General features: G+C 38.7%; 2 protein-coding genes across 5 annotated transcripts in view; one reads left to right on the top strand and one right to left on the bottom strand.

Moving 5' to 3' along the window:
- The window catches only part of LOC123922406, a 7,257-nt gene extending 115 nt beyond the window's left edge, over positions 1 to 7,142 (bottom strand). Inside the window, exon 1 of the mRNA XM_045975125.1 lies at positions 6,012 to 7,142. Coding sequence (XP_045831081.1) covers positions 6,012 to 7,142 — 1,131 coding nt within the window. The remainder of the gene's footprint in view (positions 1 to 6,011) is intronic.
- Positions 7,143 to 12,439: 5,297 nt separating this feature from the next.
- Positions 12,440 to 18,124, top strand: LOC123920187 (protein ENHANCED DISEASE RESISTANCE 4). Of its 4 annotated transcripts, none has more exons than XM_045972382.1 (3): positions 12,440 to 12,781; positions 14,058 to 14,329; positions 14,899 to 18,124. In XM_045972382.1, the coding sequence occupies exons 2-3, from the start codon at positions 14,209 to 14,211 to the stop codon at positions 17,724 to 17,726; spliced, it is 2,949 nt and encodes a 982-aa protein (XP_045828338.1). In that variant the 5' UTR covers positions 12,440 to 12,781; positions 14,058 to 14,208; the 3' UTR covers positions 17,727 to 18,124. The 4 variants fall into 4 exon arrangements, with proteins under 4 accessions (XP_045828338.1, XP_045828337.1, XP_045828336.1 ...); XM_045972381.1 differs by having other exon boundaries at positions 12,493 to 12,905; XM_045972380.1 differs by having other exon boundaries at positions 12,507 to 12,961.
- The last annotated feature ends 321 nt before the right edge of the window (positions 18,125 to 18,445 follow it).

The raw sequence follows: 18,445 nt of genomic DNA, 5'->3' as shown, positions 1-18,445 counted from the left end.
GGTCAAAATTCATAACAAAAAACATTTTTGGGAATAAAAATTTATTGAAATTTTACGAAAAAGAAAAACTCAAATTTCAAATATTGAAAAAAAATGGAAAACCGAAACGATAATTATACATGTGTCTGGCACGGTTCCATACTAGTTGATTCTAATCCTAATATTGATGTTTAAAAAACGAGATATTTTTAGATGATCATCTGACTAATAAATTATATTTTGGTCACTTTCGCAAAAAGATAAATAAGCATTTGAAAAAATAATTAAGTAATATTTACTTTTTAAATTATTCAACTGATGTGATATTTTTGTGAATGTGACACGTTCTTAGGTAGAACTTTGTGATGAATATACTTAGTCAGAAGATTATTTGAGCTTAACTCTTAGAGTTTGGTTATATAGTGAAAATGTGATGATCGTTAGTGGGATTAACCATCTCTATATATAGGGCCTCCTCAACAGCTTAGGCGAGAGAGGCTCCTTCGGTGGGGTGGTTGAGCTCCCTCTCAATGGGGGAGAAAAACTCTCAGCACATGCCCAGAATTATAGAGGGTGTGGTTTGGAGGCAGTCCAACCTCATCGTTTCGCCTTAACGGCTGTTCTGGTAAAAAACAAAGGGGTTTGTATTATTGATCAAATGGTGTGATTACACTCAGTTCAATCCCAACAACCCTGGGAGTTTAATAAGTCAGAATTCGATCAGAACATAGGGGTTTGTATTATTCAAGATTGATAACTGATACAAGTATGATTAGAGGAAAAATATTTTCTCTTTACAAGATTGAAAGAATGGTGATTTCTCCGAACCAGAGAGCGAGAGACTCTTCTCTTGAAGAAGATCCTATTTATAGACAAAATATCTCCTTCTTGTTGCTTGATAACCGCCTTGCTTGGAGAGGAATTCATGGGTAGTGGGCGGTTACTTTTCCTTCTTCTCCAAGCTTCTTCCTTCTTCTCCAAGTTTCTTCCTTCTTCTCCAAGTCATGGTGGATCATGCTTATCATGTGTTTTTCATTGTTGTTTTCATGCTTCTCCTTTAGATGTTCCCATTGGGCTTTTTCGTATTGGGCCTTAACAAATCACACCCTGGTCCATGGCCCGGTACACAGCCCCCCAAGCACGAGGCTTCGGGAAGGCGAAGTGCTTTTAATTGAAATCACTTGGCGATTATTATGCCTCGGCGTTGTTCTATGTCGCCTATTTGTTGCCGACTTATATTCTTCGTTTGCTTGTCGCCTTATCCTTCCTTTTGTTGTTGATATTTCTTAGCTAATTTGTACGCCCTTCTATGACTTTTGAATATCTTGATGTACGCCATTTGTGGCTTTGAATATTGTTGTCATTGTTTCTTGGCGACTTTGAGCAAGTTAGCGAGTCGCCCTTCCTCTTTTTTCATTGTATTTGCATTTTCAAGCTAGCGTTGTCACCAATCTCGCCTCTTCATCTTTCGCGATTCGTCCCTCCTTGTCTTCTTGAAATCAAATTGAAACTTTGAGGCTAGTAACTTTGTTGGTCTGTACTTCTGCTTCTTCTACTCAACATGAGTTTCTTATTTTCTTTGACATTCTATATTTGAGGATTGTAAGTATTCTGGCGTAATCTGTCTCGCCTTATTTTGTAACTTCTTGGCGATTAAAAAGAATTGGCGCTGCTCGGAGTCGCCTTTCCATTATACTTTGTGTTTGGTGTTGAAAATAATCTCGCCTTTGAAATTTTTAACTTTGCACCTGCAATGTCTTTAGCACTTTAAATATAATTATATATCATTTATGAATAACTTTATACCTGATGCCTTTTGGTGGTTGCAAATGATTTTGCGTTATAATGAATCGCCTTGCTTTGGTTGTGTATAAGCTTTTTCTGGCGGTGTTGATAATCTCGCCTTTCTTCGCTGTATCTTTTTCTGACGCTCCCTACGGGTAACGCCAAGGCATTTCGACCTTGTTTGATTTTTCTTTTTCTGACGTACCCAACTCGTAAGACTTACAGGTAACGCCAAGGCCTTTCAACCTTTTTAATTTTGCTTTTTCTGACGTACCCAACTCGTAGGTGACGCCAAGGCACTGTAACCCTTGTTTAATAATATTTTTTTTCTGACGTACCCAACTCGTAGGTGACGCCAAGGCACTGTAACCCTTATTTAATAAAATTTTTTTTCTGACGTACCCAACTCGTAGGTGACGCCAAGGCACTGTAACCCTTGTTTAATAATTTTTTTTTTCTGACGTACCCAACTCGTAGGTGACGCCAAGGCACTGTAACCCTTGTTTAAAAAAATTTTTTTTTTTTTTTGACGTACCCAACTCGTAGGTGACGCCAAGGCACTGTAACCCTTGTTTAATAATTTTTTTTTTTCTGACGTACCCAACTCGTAGGTGACGCCAAGGCACTGTAACCCTTGTTTAATAATATTTATTTTTTTTTCTGACGTACCCAACTCGTAGGTGACGCCAAGGCACTGTAACCCTTGTTTAATAATATTTATATTTTTTTTTCTGACGTACCCAACTCGTAGGTGACGCCAAGGCACTGTAACCCTTGTTTAAAATTTTTTTTTTCTGACGTACCCAACTCGTAGGTGACGCCAAGGCACTGTAACCCTTATTTAATAAAATTTTTTTTTCTGACGTACCCAACTCGTAGGTGACGCCAAGGCACTGTAACCCTTGTTTTTGGTTCAGCGCTCACATCTGAGTTGATCTTTAAGTAAAGATTCAGAGCTCAAGTTTGAGATAACCATTTTTGTTGGTTCAGAGCCCGTAACTTAATCAGGTTGACCTTTATTTGGGATATGCAGGATGACATAAACTACTAGAATTTTGAAATTCAATGAGCCTCGATAAAAACCCCCGTTGAAACAGGGGAAAAGAGTGTCTCATTGTTTTTTTATTCATTTATGAAAACGGTTCTTATACATCATTTAAAAATATTGCTAAAGGAAGAGAATGGTTTTACTTATTCTTCCACCGATAAAGTGATGCTCCGTGATTAGCTATAGTAGAACTTTAGGTTTGCTACGTTCCATGTCCTTGGGAGGATTTTTCCTTCCATGGTCTCTAGGCGATATGCTCCTCCTTCGAAAGCTTCTTGCACCCGAAAGGGGCCTTCCCAGTTTGCTGCGAATTTTCCTCCTTTATCCTTTCCCATAGGTCTTTTCAGCACCAGGTCGCCTTCTTGAAAACTCCTTTGTTTGACTCTCGTATTATAACGCCTAGCGGCTCTTTGCTTTATGGCGAATTCCCTGAAATGCGCTCTTTCTCTTCTTTCCTCGATCATGTCCAGGTTCTCTTCCAGAGCTCTGTCGTTCTCTTCCTGCGTTGTGGTTTCTCTGCGCCAACTAGGAGGATTTATTTCCACCGGGATCATCGCGTCCGAACCATAGACCATTGTAAATGGCGCTTCTCCTGTCGAGGATTGGGGAGTGGTGTGATACGACCAGAGGATGGGTGAGATGTGGGCTACCCAAGCTTCGCCTTTACTATCTAGCCTTCTTTTTAAGGCTCTTAGTATCACCTTATTTGCTGACTCTGCTTGTCCGTTAGCTTGTGGATGCTCCACTGATATAAAGGTGTTTTTGATTCCTTTGCTTCGACAGAATTCAACGACCTTTTCGCTGGCGAACTGTGTACCGTTGTCGGATACGATGTATTTGGGTAATCCAAATCTGCAGATGATTTTCTTCCAATAAAAGATTTTTACCTGTTCCGCCGAGATGCTGGATACCGGCTCTGCTTCAATCCATTTTGTAAAGTAGTCTACGGCGACGATGATCCATCGCGCTTGTTTATAGCCAACCGGAAATGGACCAACGATATCTACACCCCACATGAAAAAGGGCCAAGGGGATAATACTGACTTTAGTGGCTCCCCTGGAACGTGATGTAGGTTGGCGTGTCTTTGACATTTGTCACAGTTTCTTACATACATGGCGGTATCATCATGTATATCTGGCCAATAAAATCCTGCTCTCAATATCTTTCCTGCTAATGCTCTTGAACCGATATGACTACCACATGATCCTTCGTGGACTTCATTCATGATGCGCTTGGCTTCTTCAGTACTGACGCATAAAAGGAGGGGGGACGCGAATCCCCTCTTATATAGCTTATCTCCAACCATTGAATACCATGCCGCCATTTTCCTCAGTTTAAAAGCCTTTTCCCTTTCTTTCGGTAGCTCATCCTTTTGGAGGTACCGGATAATGGGCGATCTCCAGTCTTCTTCTTCTATTACCATCATTACCTCTTCCCCGTTGATGCTGGGAGTTTTTATGGTTTCTTGGATAACGGTTCTATGACTTCCTGGTTTTTTGGTGCTCGCCAGCTTTGACAATAGATCTGCTCTCATGTTTTGTTCGCGGGGAACGTAAACTAATTCGAAGGAATCGAAATGCTTAGCTAGGTTTTGCACCTTCTCCACATATTTGATTAACTGCGGCTCCTTCGTTTGAAACTTCCCTGATACTTGGTTGGTTACCAGTTGGGAATCACTCATGGCCTTTAGCTCTTTTACCTCCATATCGCTTGCCAACTTCATTCCTGCTATCAAAGCCTCGTATTCCGCTTGGTTGTTGCTAGCTTTGAAGGCGAAACGTAGTGATTGTTCTATCATCACGCCATCCGGTCCTTCCAGTACTATTCCGGCTCCACTTCCTCGCACATTGGAGGCCCCGTCAACTGAGAGTGTCCAAAGCGCCGTTTTCTCTGTTGTTGGCGGAGTAGACATCTCCAATACAAAATCAGCTAGTCTTTGTGACTTAATGGCCCCTCTAGGTGAGAAGGTGATGTCAAATTCCGATAATTCCACGGACCACGCCACCATCCTTCCTGCCAAGTCTGGCTTTCGGAGGACGTTCTTGATAGGGTAATCTGTTTTAACAACTACCTGGTGGCTTTGAAAATACTGCCTTAACTTTCTGGCTGTGACAACTACCGCGAGAGATAACCTCTCTATTCTTTGATACCTAGTTTCTGCTCCCCTTAAGGTTCTACTTACAAAATATATAGGTTTTTCTTCGCCCTCTATTTCTTGAACTAGAGCTGAACTCAAAGCTCTATCCGAGACTGCGAGATATAGGTAAAGGGTGTTACCTGGTAATGGGCGTGTCAAGATGGGCGGTGATGCCAGGAACTCTTTTAGTTGTTTGAAGGCTTCTTCGCATTCTGGCGTCCAGGAAAATCTCTCATTTTTCCTAAGAGATGCGAAGAAGTGGAAACCCTTTTCGCCCGCACATGATAGGAATCTGGATAGTGCGGCTATTCTGCCTGTCAAGGTCTGTACCTCTTTCACGGATGTAGGGCTCCTCATGTCTATGATGGCTTGGCATTTTTCGGGGTTAGCCTCTATTCCTCTGCTGGTGAGCATAAACCCTAAGAATTTTCCGGCTTGTACCCCAAAGGAACACTTTGCTGGGTTTAGTCTCATGTTGTACTTTCTTACTGATCCCATGATGTCCAACAGATCATCATCATGGCGACTTCCCTCGGAAGTTTTTACTACCATGTCGTCGATATATACCTCTAAATTCTTCCCTATTTGCTCAGCAAAAACCCTGTCCATCAACCTTTGGTATGTTGCTCCCGCATTCTTCAGTCCAAAAGGCATGACGTTGTAAAAATAGTTGCAGGTATTCGACATAAAGGCTGTATGGCGGGCGTCGGAGGGGTTCATCTTTATTTGATTGTATCCGGAGTAGGCGTCCATAAACTCAGCATCTTACACCCCGAGGCGCCATCAATTAACCTGTCTATGTTAGGTAGGGGATATGGGTCTTTGGGACACGCCTTGTTTAAGTCTGTGAAGTCCACGCACATTCTCCACTTCCCGTTGGCCTTTTTCACCATGACGACATTTGCCAACCATGAGGGATATTTTATTTCTTCGATGAATCCTGCTTCCTTTAGTTTCTCTACTTCCTCTGCTATAGCGACTCGCCTTTCTTCTCCCACCTTCCTTTTTCTTTGGGAAACTGGTTTTGTGCTGGGTGATATTGAGAGTTTATGTGTTATCACCCCTTCGTCAATCCCTGGCATGTCTGAAGGTTTCCATGCGAATAGGTCAGCGTTATCCTTCAAGATTTTGATGATTCGTCTCCTCTCCTCGCTGGGCAACGCTGTTCCCAAGCTAGTTGTCTGGTGAGGGTAATCGCCAATTTGAACCTGCTCTAGGTCTTCTATAGGGCTTACCCTTCGATCTTGGAATTCCTCCCTTGGATCCATATCTGCGCTCTCTATCATGTTTATGCCGCCCGGAATTGCGGCTTGTCTTCTTTCGAATTTCCCGCTTGCGCCGGAAGTTCGGTGTCGTATTTTTAAGCTGGACTCGTAGCACTTCTTGGCGAGAATCTGATCGCCCCGTACTGTTCCTACTCCCCCATTCTCGAGGGGGTATTTTATTGCTAAGTATAAAGTGGACATGGCCGCCCCTAATGCGTTAAAGGCGGGCCTTCCTATAATAATATTATAGGAGGTAAAAGGAGTTTTAACTACCAGATATCGAACCTTGATAGTTTTGGCGTTGCTGCCTTCTCCAAACGTGGTAAGAAGAGAGGCGTAACCCATTACGTCCACTTGTTCGCCAGAGAACCCAACCAGGGTTCCGGAGTATGGTTGCAATTGCTCTTCTGCTAATTGCATGGCCTTGAAAGCTTCCCAGTACATGATGTCCGCTGAACTTCCCGAATCTATCAATACTCTTTTTACATCACAGTTCAAAATTTGGACTTGTATCACTAAAGGATCATCGTCATGGGGTGCTACCTCCAAACCATCCTTTGCCGTGAATGCCAAGTCTGGTACGTCTAATGGCTGAGGCTGACTTACGAGGTATATCTCCGAGATGGCTCGGCGTACATACCTTTTTCTTGCTGAGCTTGATTCGCCCCCACCTGAGAATCCTCCCGCTATTGTATTCACGGAGATTCTCCCCTTGGGAGGCTCTCTGCTTGGCCCAGGAGGGTCTCGTGGCTCCTGCCGGGGGACTTTTGGCACGACAACCCGCCCTTGGGCGGCGTCGTCAATAAATTTGCGAAGGTGTCCGCTTTTGATTAGTTCTTCGATTAAATCTCTTAAGCGGAAGCATTTCTCCGTGGAGTGACCTCTACACCTGTGATATGCGCACCAGGCGTTATCGTCCAGCCCCATGGGGATGTTACTGGTTCTCCTTGGGGGGAGGTTTGCCAAACCAGTGGCCAGAATCTCATTTAAAACGTAAACCTTTGAGGCGTTTAATGGCGTGAGGTCTTCATTGGCGGGATGATTCCTGAATTCTCTTCTGGGCGGTTGGCGGTAGGGCTTCCCATGGTGCCTCTGCCATGGATCCCCTTGGTGGCCTCCCGATTTTGGTCGTGGGTGTTCGGGCGCTCTAGTGGCACGGCCCACGTATTCCTTCTCCTTAACATCTCTTTGCCTTTTCTCGGCGTTACTTTCTTCGCCCTTTATATAACACTCCGCCCTCTTGTTCACCTCTTGCATTGACGAGGCTGGCTTTTGGGCTAAGGACTCGTTGAAATGTCCCGCTCTTAGCCCATTGTGGAAGGCTGCCACGAACATCTCCTGATTTGGATTTGAGACTTTGATGGTGGCTTCGCTAAATCTGGCGAGGAAGTTACGTAATGACTCGCCATGGTTTTGGCGGATGGAGAAAAGACTGGTTGATGTGACTTTCACGTGTTTCGATCCAGCGAACTGGTGAATGAATTTTTTATGAAAGTCAGCATAACTCTCGATTGAGTTTCTTGGAAGGTTCATGTACCAACGCAGGGCGACATCCTTGAAAGTGCCGGCCAGTAATTTACATTTCAGATGCTCCGGAGCGTTGATTATGGCAGTTTGTGTCCCAATTGCCATCAAGTGCTCCCTTGGATCCGTCTTTCCGTCGAAGGTAGGAAGGTGAGGAACCTTGATTGTTTCCACTACTTGGGCATCCCACAAGTGTTGTGCTAAGGGTTGTACGTCCATGACGCCCTCTCCCTCCTCCTCCTCCAAAATCAATTTCGCTCTTTCTTTTTCATTAGTTCTTTCGGCTTCGATGGCCGCAATTTGAGTTTGTAAGCGCCGAATCTCTACGACGGCGGCTTGCAGGGTGTTAACGTTAGAGTTGTCGTGGTTTTCGTGTTCTCCAGCCATGTGAAGATGTTTGATTTTTCGTCTAGTTGCTGTGATAGGCTGGGATCAAATGATTTTACCGCAGCCCCACGGTGGGCGCCAAAATGTTCTGGTAAAAAACAAAGGGGTTTGTATTATTGATCAAATGGTGTGATTACACTCAGTTCAATCCCAACAACCCTGGGAGTTTAATAAGTCAGAATTCGATCCCTTTACAAAATGAGAATATGGAACTATTTATAGAGCTTCTAGTCTTCTTCTCCAAGCAAGGGTTCCTAAAAATCCGGCCCTTAGCATCTTCTTCGGTGGTATGGCGTGAAAATAGGGATGAGAACCTTGGTCTCCAAGCTATGGCAGTTGCGAGAAGTTTATTTCTTTCTTCTCAAGGTAGCGGTTGATACAAGGAAGGAGAAGATTTTTTCAGTAACACAGAGTCCACCCTTTTTGGCGTTGCCCTAGAGATGCAGGTCGCGCCCTAGCTCTAATCGCCTATTGGGTATTTTAGGGTTTACTTGATTTTGGGCTTATCGTCCTTTTTACTTTAATTGGGCTCACCGGATATTCACTTAAGCCCATTGCCCAGTCCAACGGCTAAGTCTAAATATGTGATAGATCCAACTCTTGATGGGCTTCTTCCCTTATCTTGGACGTGGCCCACTTGGCAGGCGACGCTCTAGGCCCAATGGGCGATATGCGAAATTCGCCCAGTACATGACCAAATGTAATTCGTTGATCACGTGACCGTGTAAGAATCACTTTTAAAAAATTTGTTTTTATTTTTTGTACATAAAAAACTGCTTTACTTAACGAGGTTGTACCTATTTTGTGAAATGGTCTATAAAATATTATTTTAAGAGTTTATAATTTACTTCAAATCTTGAACTTTAATTTTAATATCAATTAATGGTTAGGATTGATTAATAATAACTATTAAGGTAAGCCACTAGATTTGGTCTAGTGGTGAGGGATTTGGGTTGTATGCATGAGGTCCAATATTCGACCTTCATTGCCAACATTGTTGACTTTCCAATACAAATGAAAAATTTCTCTCCCTATTTTTTACAATAAAAAAATCCTCTCTTATTTATTGTTTTTGACGAATAAGTAATCATATTAAAATAATTTGAGTATTTTATGCAAAAATAATTTATACCAAGTGATAAGGTGCATTGCGATTTGCGAGCCCGCATGCTCATAACTCACTTTATGTGATGTTATTAGTCCTTTGGTACTTGGATTATTATCTGCCAAGACGGTTATCTACTATTGTTTTGAGTCATTTTTATATGTTTTTGAGTCTAGTGATATATTTAGGACTTCGTGTAATTCTCTATGAAAAAAAGTTCGTTCCAGTGACAATTTGAGTCAAGGCAGACCACTGAGCCACAATGAAAAAGGTCTCAGAGCTCAAAAGTGATAATCAGAGTAAGGACATTCATTTTCCGTACAACCCAGAATGACAGTGAGTCGGACGCATGGTCAAAATGGCCACATAGGTGATGAGAGAAGTACACGCTGCTTAATGGAGGAAAGACAGGTGGCTATTCTCATGTGTAGTATTATCATAGTATTGGTTACTTGAGGGAATATGCTTTATTATATTGGGTTGTACTTATCCCAATCAAGGACAAGGCCCATGATCTGATGCTGACACATATATAAGGAGCCTTCTTAACCTAATTCCATATACAAGGTAGAGGTAGCCGTCACACTAGAGTTAGAGAGAAAGAAATCACCATCGTGCGATTCTAATAACCAGAGGCACATCGCCGCTGCACTTGGAGGTTGAGACTTCATCATTCGGTGGTTGTGCTTGTAGGTTTATATTTCATATATTTTATGATGTACGATCCTACCATTTTGGTTGTTTGTGTTTATATGTTCATTACGTGCTAAACTCAGCTAAACTCTATAGTTAGAATATGTGAAGTTTAATAAAATTTAATGATGTGATGTGTGTTGTTATGCTTCGTTAATCCTTTTGCTTTCATGAAATATGTTTATCCTTTTACTTGATCAACTTAGACCTAGACACTAATTTATTGTTATGAGACATCTAAATATCTAATGATAAATGGATTTAAAAGATTAATTGGTTAAATAGAATATGGACACATAATTCTTACTTAAGGACTTAGACATAAACCTTAAGGCCATAGTGAGATTAAAAAGCACGATAATCTGGACTAAAACGAAGTAAGAGTGATCTAGACATAGGAATACCTTATCCGTCATTTTATACTTAACGTTGTAAACATACACCACAAGGCAAACTTGCTCGCAAAAGCCATGACAACCACAAGGCAAACTTGCTCACATTAAACAAGTTAAATGGATCATGATTCCAACTACTTTCCACAACTTGTTATCAAACCTTTTAATCACTTTTTCTTTGCAATTGTTGAAATCCTAAAATGATATTTGGTTACTTTTTCTTTACAATTGTTGAAATATGATGAATGGAATGATGTTCCCTTAGACAATTCATGTGGTTATGATACTCTCTCTTATTACTTCCTGCAAATAGAATGTGTATACTTGCACAACTCACTATTTTATGCAACACGTGCCCCTCGCAAAACCCCTGTCAAATGTGCGTTTGCCAAATGTGTTTGAAGTCTTTCTTGAAGTTTTTCCATTGTCAAATAGCTTTTATTCTTTTAGTGGTTTAAGTCTAAATTTCTACAATTGATAAATTATATATAAATTCTATTCCACGATCTCCATTCAAAATTACAAAATATTTTAACAATTACATGTAAATTAAAAAATATATAGTTAGTTTTATATGTATTTTTTTAATATATCAAAATATATATATGACCAACAATAAATTTGTTATTGTCAAAAATTTTTTTTTGTTGAAATGGTAAAAAACTTTGACCACTTAAACTAACAGTCGCGAGTTCGATCTTCGACTCTTATTTATTTGATTAAAAGAGAAAATTTTATTTTATGTGCTTCACAATTTTTTTAATGAAAATTAATTATCTCAAAATATCAATAAATTTTTCGTGCTTATATCATGAAGAAAAAAGAAAATAAAAACCCAAACATAACTTTCTTTCTTAATCCAAATAAATTTTCAGTCACTTATAATTTAAATATTGTCTCATAAAAATATAAATATATAACGGTCCGTTTGATCTGCAAAATATAAATACTGGACAGAACAATACAAAACAGTACAAAACATAACAACACAGGACAAACGTTTAAGGTAGGACTGCGATGGGTGCTTGTTTTCGTAATAATTCTGGTGAGTTTATGGCTGGAATTACTCAGTGCCAGCAACTGACTTTATCAACAGAGGAGGGTGAAACATTGACATTATTGCAAGCTATGAATGAAGCTAAGAATAGAGATTTTGAAAGCGTCCAATTTGAAAGTGACTCTCAAGTGTTGGTTGATGCTATTCGTACCAAACAGCGAGACAACTCAGAGTTTCTTTCAATCGTTAATGAAATTATTCTTGTTATGCTATCATGTGTGAACTTTGAAGTTAAGTTTATTAGGAGACAAGTGAATTCGGTTGCTCACACTTTAGGTAGGGCGGCCAATTCTTGGACTAGTTTCCATAGATTTGAGATTATTCCTTTATGTATTGAACTTTTGATAATTAATTAAATGCAGTAAGTTTGTTTGGTTAAAAAAAAAAGGGTATTGAACAAACTTCGTATTGTACAATGTTTGGTGGATAAAAGGTTATTTTTGTATTTTAGGTAACTTGTGCTCAGGACAAAAAGTTGTCCCGTAGTTCTGTGGGGGACAAGAATTTCAAGTTTTGTCCTGTCCCTTGGCCCCCAGTTTGTCCAGTATCAGGAACAGTTTTAAAATCAAACACAATATAGCAAAATTTGTCCTGTCAAGTCCCTTATTTTTTAGCAGATCAAACACACCCTAAATATTATATGTAGTTCAACCGATAATACTAAGTTCTTTTTGAATTTAATTTATATACACTATTACTAGTGTAAAATTGTTTTACACGTGCATTCAATAATATATTGACACATCATATTTATTTATAAATACATGACGTGTTACATTCATTAAATGATGTATCAATACATCATTGAATACACGTATAAAATAACTTTACTCTGACGGTGCATAAAAATTAACCTCTATTTTTCTTTTCTTTTTTAACAATTTTCCATCCTAATTCGAATATAAAGACATCATAAAAAATTTATTGGAGTGACCGGGGTTCAAACCCCGAATTCCACATTTCTCCATATTTAAATGTGTGAGAGTTTAGCCATTAAACTACTTGACAAAAAAAACATGATAAAAAATAAATAAATGTCAAATGGTAGGGGACTACGGAAGCCACGTCACAATGAGTAGGTTGCGCTTTAAATGGAAAAAGCGCCGACTCTGACACACACCTCACCAACACAACACCCTTCTATTGTACGCTTCTTTTTTCCGTTTCCTTCGATTCAATTTCACTACTACTTTTTCTTTATCCGCAAAAACCAATCAAATAAACAACACAATCATTCAACAACACAAAGATATAGAGATTGAGAACATTGGAGATGATGATGATGATGATGATGATGATGAGATGGAACACAAGATCCATTTTCTTTGTTGTGGGTCAGAGTTGACTTTCATAACTTCACAAACACTACATAGAAAAAAATAGAAACAAAGAAAAGAGAATGAAGGTGTGTCTGTCTCTCTCTTCTATTCTTTGGTCATCATAACCAAAAAAAATAAAAATGCTTTCTTCCAAACAAAAGATTTTTCATTTTGTCTCAACCCACTTCACCACTTTCTCACCACACACAGGTTCCTTTTTCAATTCATTTTCCTTCTCATCACCTCTTACATGTGAATTAATTAAGGTTGTTGTTGTTGTAACTGTTCTTCATATGAAAGTTGTTTTTTTTATTATTTATTTAAAAAAATCATTTTTTTTTAATTAATGATAAATTGTTTTTGTATTTCCTTTGTGGGTTTTGCATGTTATGAAATGTTTTTTCTTTTTAAGGAATTTTCACTTGATGGGTATGTATGATATGAGTGTTGATTTGATCGTTGGTTTGAGTTGGTGTTCTTTGTTCTGTTAAACTTGATATGTGTCTTACTGTCTTAGTCTCTTAGATTCCTCTGCAGACTGATTCTACTTTGTTGGATTGTTTAAATTATTTTACATATATATTTTGAATTTATAATTCATGATTCCCTATGTGAATTCCAACTTATTTGTTAGCTGGATTTTAACTTCTATTTTGTTCTTTTCCTCTCTTTCCCCTTTTTTTATGGGTTTTTGTCATTTAGTCTTTTGGGAAGAAAAAAAAAAATAGATATATTGTTCTATTTAGTGGACATGTTTTGAGAATTATGGATTTTTTTCCTAAATTGGAGGATGTTCCTTTTCAAGAGTATTTCCTAGTTCAGAAAAAAATTTCCTCCTACTTCATTAATTTGTATATCTTCAGTCTTCTCATAATAGTGGTGTCAGGTTTGTACTAAATTAGTTGACTCAAGACTTATCAAGGCACTTTGTTAAGATTTCTCATGTGCCTTGAGGAAAAAAATTGATTTTGAGAGAATTGATTTTGACTAAAATTGAGTTAAATCTAAAGTGATTTATGTTTGGATACAGTGAGTTGAACAAAAACTTTTGAGTCTAAAAATCAATTTTAAATTCGGAAGCTACAATTTCTAGCTTCAAGTGAATGAGTTCGTGTGACAGAATCAATTCTACTTTAGTGAAAATAAACATGTCAAAATCAATTCTACACCTCTAAAATCAATTTTGGCCACTCTTGAAGGGGAACCAAACCAAACATACAAAAAAGGAAGTTATTTTATCATCTATACTTGTGTTGATTTGCTACACCTTGCAGTTTCATTTTCTTGAATAAATCATACTATTTTCATGTAGATAATTATTTTCAAGAATTGAAGTTAAAACTTGGGTCTTGTCTTATGCAGGCAGTGAAAGCTTGGATGAGCTTAGTTTGTTGTTCTTTTCCGGTCAGAAGATTGTGAATGAAATTGGAATTTCACTTTGAGATCTTTTATGCTAAATTTGTTGTCAAAATCCAGTCTTTGAACTATCATTAGTTGCAAAACTGGAGTAAGAATGTCTAGTGAACCGGCTCCCAAACCTCGATTTGTATTATGTCCGAAATGCTGGCAGCTTCTTCAAGAGTCTCCAAATTTTGAGTTGTACAAGTGTGGTGGATGTGGCACAACTCTTCAAGGTTAAAAATCTCATTATTGTTTATGATTTTACATTTGAAGCAGTATTGTCAAATAGCAGCTATAGTATAGTGAAATTTTTATAAACCTTTATTCTTCAATGATACGCGATTTAGTAGAGTATTGTCAAATATTGGCTATAGCATTGTAGCATAGTGGAATTTCAGCACACTACTAGTATATTCTACAACCTGCGATTTGACGACACTGTTTTGGAAACATGGTGTCGGAAAAAAATTAAACTACTGTGAAGTTTATGGATGTTACACATGTGCTTGATCTGACCATAACTTACTTTATCTTTTTTTTTTTAATGAATTTTCTCAACCTTAATTAGTTTTTCTATAATATTGGTTATTCTCCTTCGTTGATTGGTTGATATGAATATCGTACAAAAATAATTATTCTGCTCTCTATGAAACAAGAATTGCTTCCATTCTATTGCTTACTCATGAATGTATTAACTTCTATGAAATCTTTTATTTTACAAATGAGGATAATGTTTCTTAACATATACCTCTTATAGTGCTTAAAATTTGTAATTGAAATAACTTCATTGTTCTCCATGCAGCTAAGAAACGAAAAAGTACAACTGTGAACTCAGAATCCAGCTCACATGAGGCTGATACTGCTCCTAGAAATGCACTGGACTGTAGTCCTCAACAGACCGTTTTGAGGGGAAAAGCAACCAGTTCTTCGTCTGCAGATTGTTCTTCAGAGGGAAATGAAGGAAAGGATCAAATTGAAAATAGTGAGTGCAATGTAGAGAAGCCGGTTACTACCCAGGATAATGGTTTGAGGGAAAAAGCTACTTTTTCTGCCTCGTCAGAATGTTCTTTGGAGGTAAATATTGAAAGGGCTCAACTTGAAAATGGTGGATGCAATGAAGAGAAACCAATTACTTCTCAGGAAAATGGTTTGAGGGAAAAAAGAACTAGTTCTTCCTCAGAAGAATGTTCGTTGGACAGAAATGGTGAAACCGCTCAAATTGGAAATGGTGAATGTAATGAAGAGCGACCAGCTATTTATCAGGATAATGGTTTGAGGGAAAAAGCAACTAGTTCTTCAGGAGAATATTCATCGGATGGAAATGGGGGAAGGGGTCAAATTGAAAATGGTGAATGTGATGAAGAGCATCTTGGACCATTTAATTCATCATCAAATGAAGAACTGAAAGATGCAATGGATATCTATAAACTATCAGATATCAGAAGGCATACGGTGTCCAACAAAGGCTGTTCGAATGAGACGTCAGCAGAATTGGTGGCAGACAATTCAGTAGAAAAGGTAAATGAGACTAACTTGAAAGTAAAAGAAGAGCCAAGTAATGGAAACATGCCATTAGAAAGGGCAGAAAATCAGTTAATTAATGCATTGGATAGAGAAGATGCCAGTGATGATAAAACAGCTATTGTAGGGGTAAAGTCTGATGTAGCCATCGGCACAAATGATTTAGAAGTAGCAGCAGAGTTAAATAATGGAATCTTGTCACAAGAAGGAGCAGGCCAGAAGTTAACTTCTGGATCAGATGGAGATTGTGTCGATAATGACAAATTGGCTCTAGTAGATGAAAGCTCGGCAACAGACGTTAATGGAACCGATAAGGAAGACTCAAAAGAATTAAATAATGGAAATTTGTTATCTACTGCCGAAAGGTCAAGTACTGTGGACTTCATGTCTAAAAAGGGAAGCATTTCATATGTTTCACCTCGTGAACTTAAAGAAGATACATGTCATAATCATGCATCTTTGTCCGAAAATATTCCCCGTAGCTTTGAGCGTGTAAGGTCTGCAGATACATTTGACAACACAGATGTAAATAATCTCAGTTTGGAGATTACTGGTGCACTGGAAGAGGTTTCTAAATCTCCAACCACTAGAAGTTCTCATGCTTATGATGGAAGTGTCTCTTCTAACGATGGGATCGACGAACAGTTCCTTGGTCAAAATTTATATTCTTTCGAGGGAGTGTCCAGAAAGGGAAAAGGGGTTGTTAATAGCATGCTATATGAAGATGTTGAAACGCAACATCAATCGAATTTTCCTAATAGAAATTGTCAAAATGAGGTGCTGGAGACCACAAGACTTGATCATGCACATCGGATGAGAACAAAAAAAGACGAGTTTCCGTTCAAAATGCCTCTCCATGGAAGTGGTTCCCAATCTGGCTATGAAAGTGGTAGTCCAGCAAATCAAATATACGATGAACTCTACCTCAATTCAAGCTATGTTTCACCTGACTCCGTCGAGGACCCTGATCAAGAGAAGATGAAATTGTTGAGAATGGTTTATAAATTGCAGGATCAGCTCAACCGAACCAACCTTGCAAACAGGGAAATAAATGAAAGACCGTCCGCAGTAAATCATATTTCTTCATTCCAAAGTCATGATTTTCACGAAGGAAGATTTTATCATGGTTTGGATTACTCTCGGGGGGATGCAAATGCAAGCTATAGTCATGGCATCAACATGCACCAAAGGCGGCATAACCTTTCAAGGATACCATCAGGAAATGCACACCATGTTGATCATCCTTGTTTCGATTGCTTTCCTCAAGAATGGCAACGCTCAGGAGAGTTTCCTCCGCAATTTCCTTACCAGCGTGAAGATCTGTATAGGCGCCATCCGGGTCATACTCGCTGCTTATCTCACCAATCTTATCCTTCAAGCCCACAATGGTTAATGCCCTCAAAACATGTACACAGCCGTGAAACAAAATCTTGTGATCAGAGGCACATGGCTCCCGAGATGAACTATACAAGGGATAAACCGAGTTTGAGTAAGCGACATTACCGGCCAGTAGCAGGTGGAGCACCATTCATCACTTGTCATAAATGCTTAAAGCTGCTGCAACTTCCCGCAGATTTTCTCCTTTTCAAAAGAGTATGTCATAAGCTCAAATGTGGTGCATGTCAAGAGGTACTTAAATTTTCTCTCCAGAACAGTAGTCATATAGTCTCTTATACTCCAAATGTTGTTGGACCACTATCAAGTGGACCGGACCTACAAAATAAGCTGATAAATGGCATCATTCCTCATGCTGCGGACCCCGTGTCATATTCCGATGATTATGGTCATTCTGTTAGTAAAAGTTACTCGTCAGAAGGAGATCATGTTTCTGTTGCACCATTTCATCACTTGCACAGCGGTGCACGTGATAATCCAAGTGTCTCTCCCGTTACTGTTGAAGGTATAACAAACAAGGAGAAAATTGCTTCAAGAGGACCTAGCACAAGTAGGGCTCCAACTAATATGTCATCAGAAAGAAAGGAAACACAATCACAGGAAAAAGCTTCAGCACTTCATCAACTGATGGGTTATTCCTCTCCAAGTCAAGTCATAAGAGGTGCTCCATCCTCTGCTGAAGGAAAAGAGGCCATGCTCAATGGAAAATATTAAATTCCATCAGAGCTGAAAGTTGAATTTGTTGAATCTAACTTAAAGCTGGAAATGTCAAGAAAGGAATTCTTTATTCAAATTTGAGATATAGTAATGAAATATCTAGATAATGACCTTTTTTTTTAAAAAAAACTATATGGTGATGGTGTTTTGAACTAGTGACTGTGACTTATTGCTCTTCATAGTATAGTATTTCATTATTCAATTTTCTTAGTTTTGGCAACAGGTGCAGAAAATATAATATTTGTGTAAATATGATTCTGGATTTCTGGTGTATATAGAAGTAATTATTTGTGTGTTTAAATTGTGTATGTTTGTTGAAAATTTATTGTACCCTGGTATATTTCTTGCTTCATAAGAGCAATTTCTGCTAACAATTTTATATAATATTTTATTAACCAAACTCTTGCAATAAGGCTTTTATTTTATGAGATATTCTTAGATGGTCATCTGACCAAATAAATTGCATTTGGTCACATTCATAAAAAGTAAAATAAGTATTTTAAAAAATAATTAAATAATATTTACTTTTTTTTTTGTTGATAGATGAAATGGTAAAGTCATTGAAAACTCACACACACAAAGTGGAGTGACCGGGGTTCGAACCCGGTCCTGACGTCCGACACTAGCAATATTTTTTGCGAGTGTGACAAAATGCAATTTATTTAGTCACATGACAATTTGATGGACATTGACGGGGCTTTTAAAAAAGAAACAGA

The sequence above is a fragment of the Trifolium pratense genome, linkage group LG4, assembly GCF_020283565.1.
Source record: "Trifolium pratense cultivar HEN17-A07 linkage group LG4, ARS_RC_1.1, whole genome shotgun sequence".
NCBI lineage: Eukaryota > Viridiplantae > Streptophyta > Magnoliopsida > Fabales > Fabaceae > Trifolium > Trifolium pratense.
Note: the sequence above shows the minus strand (reverse complement) of the source record. Positions and strands in the feature narration are given on the sequence as shown.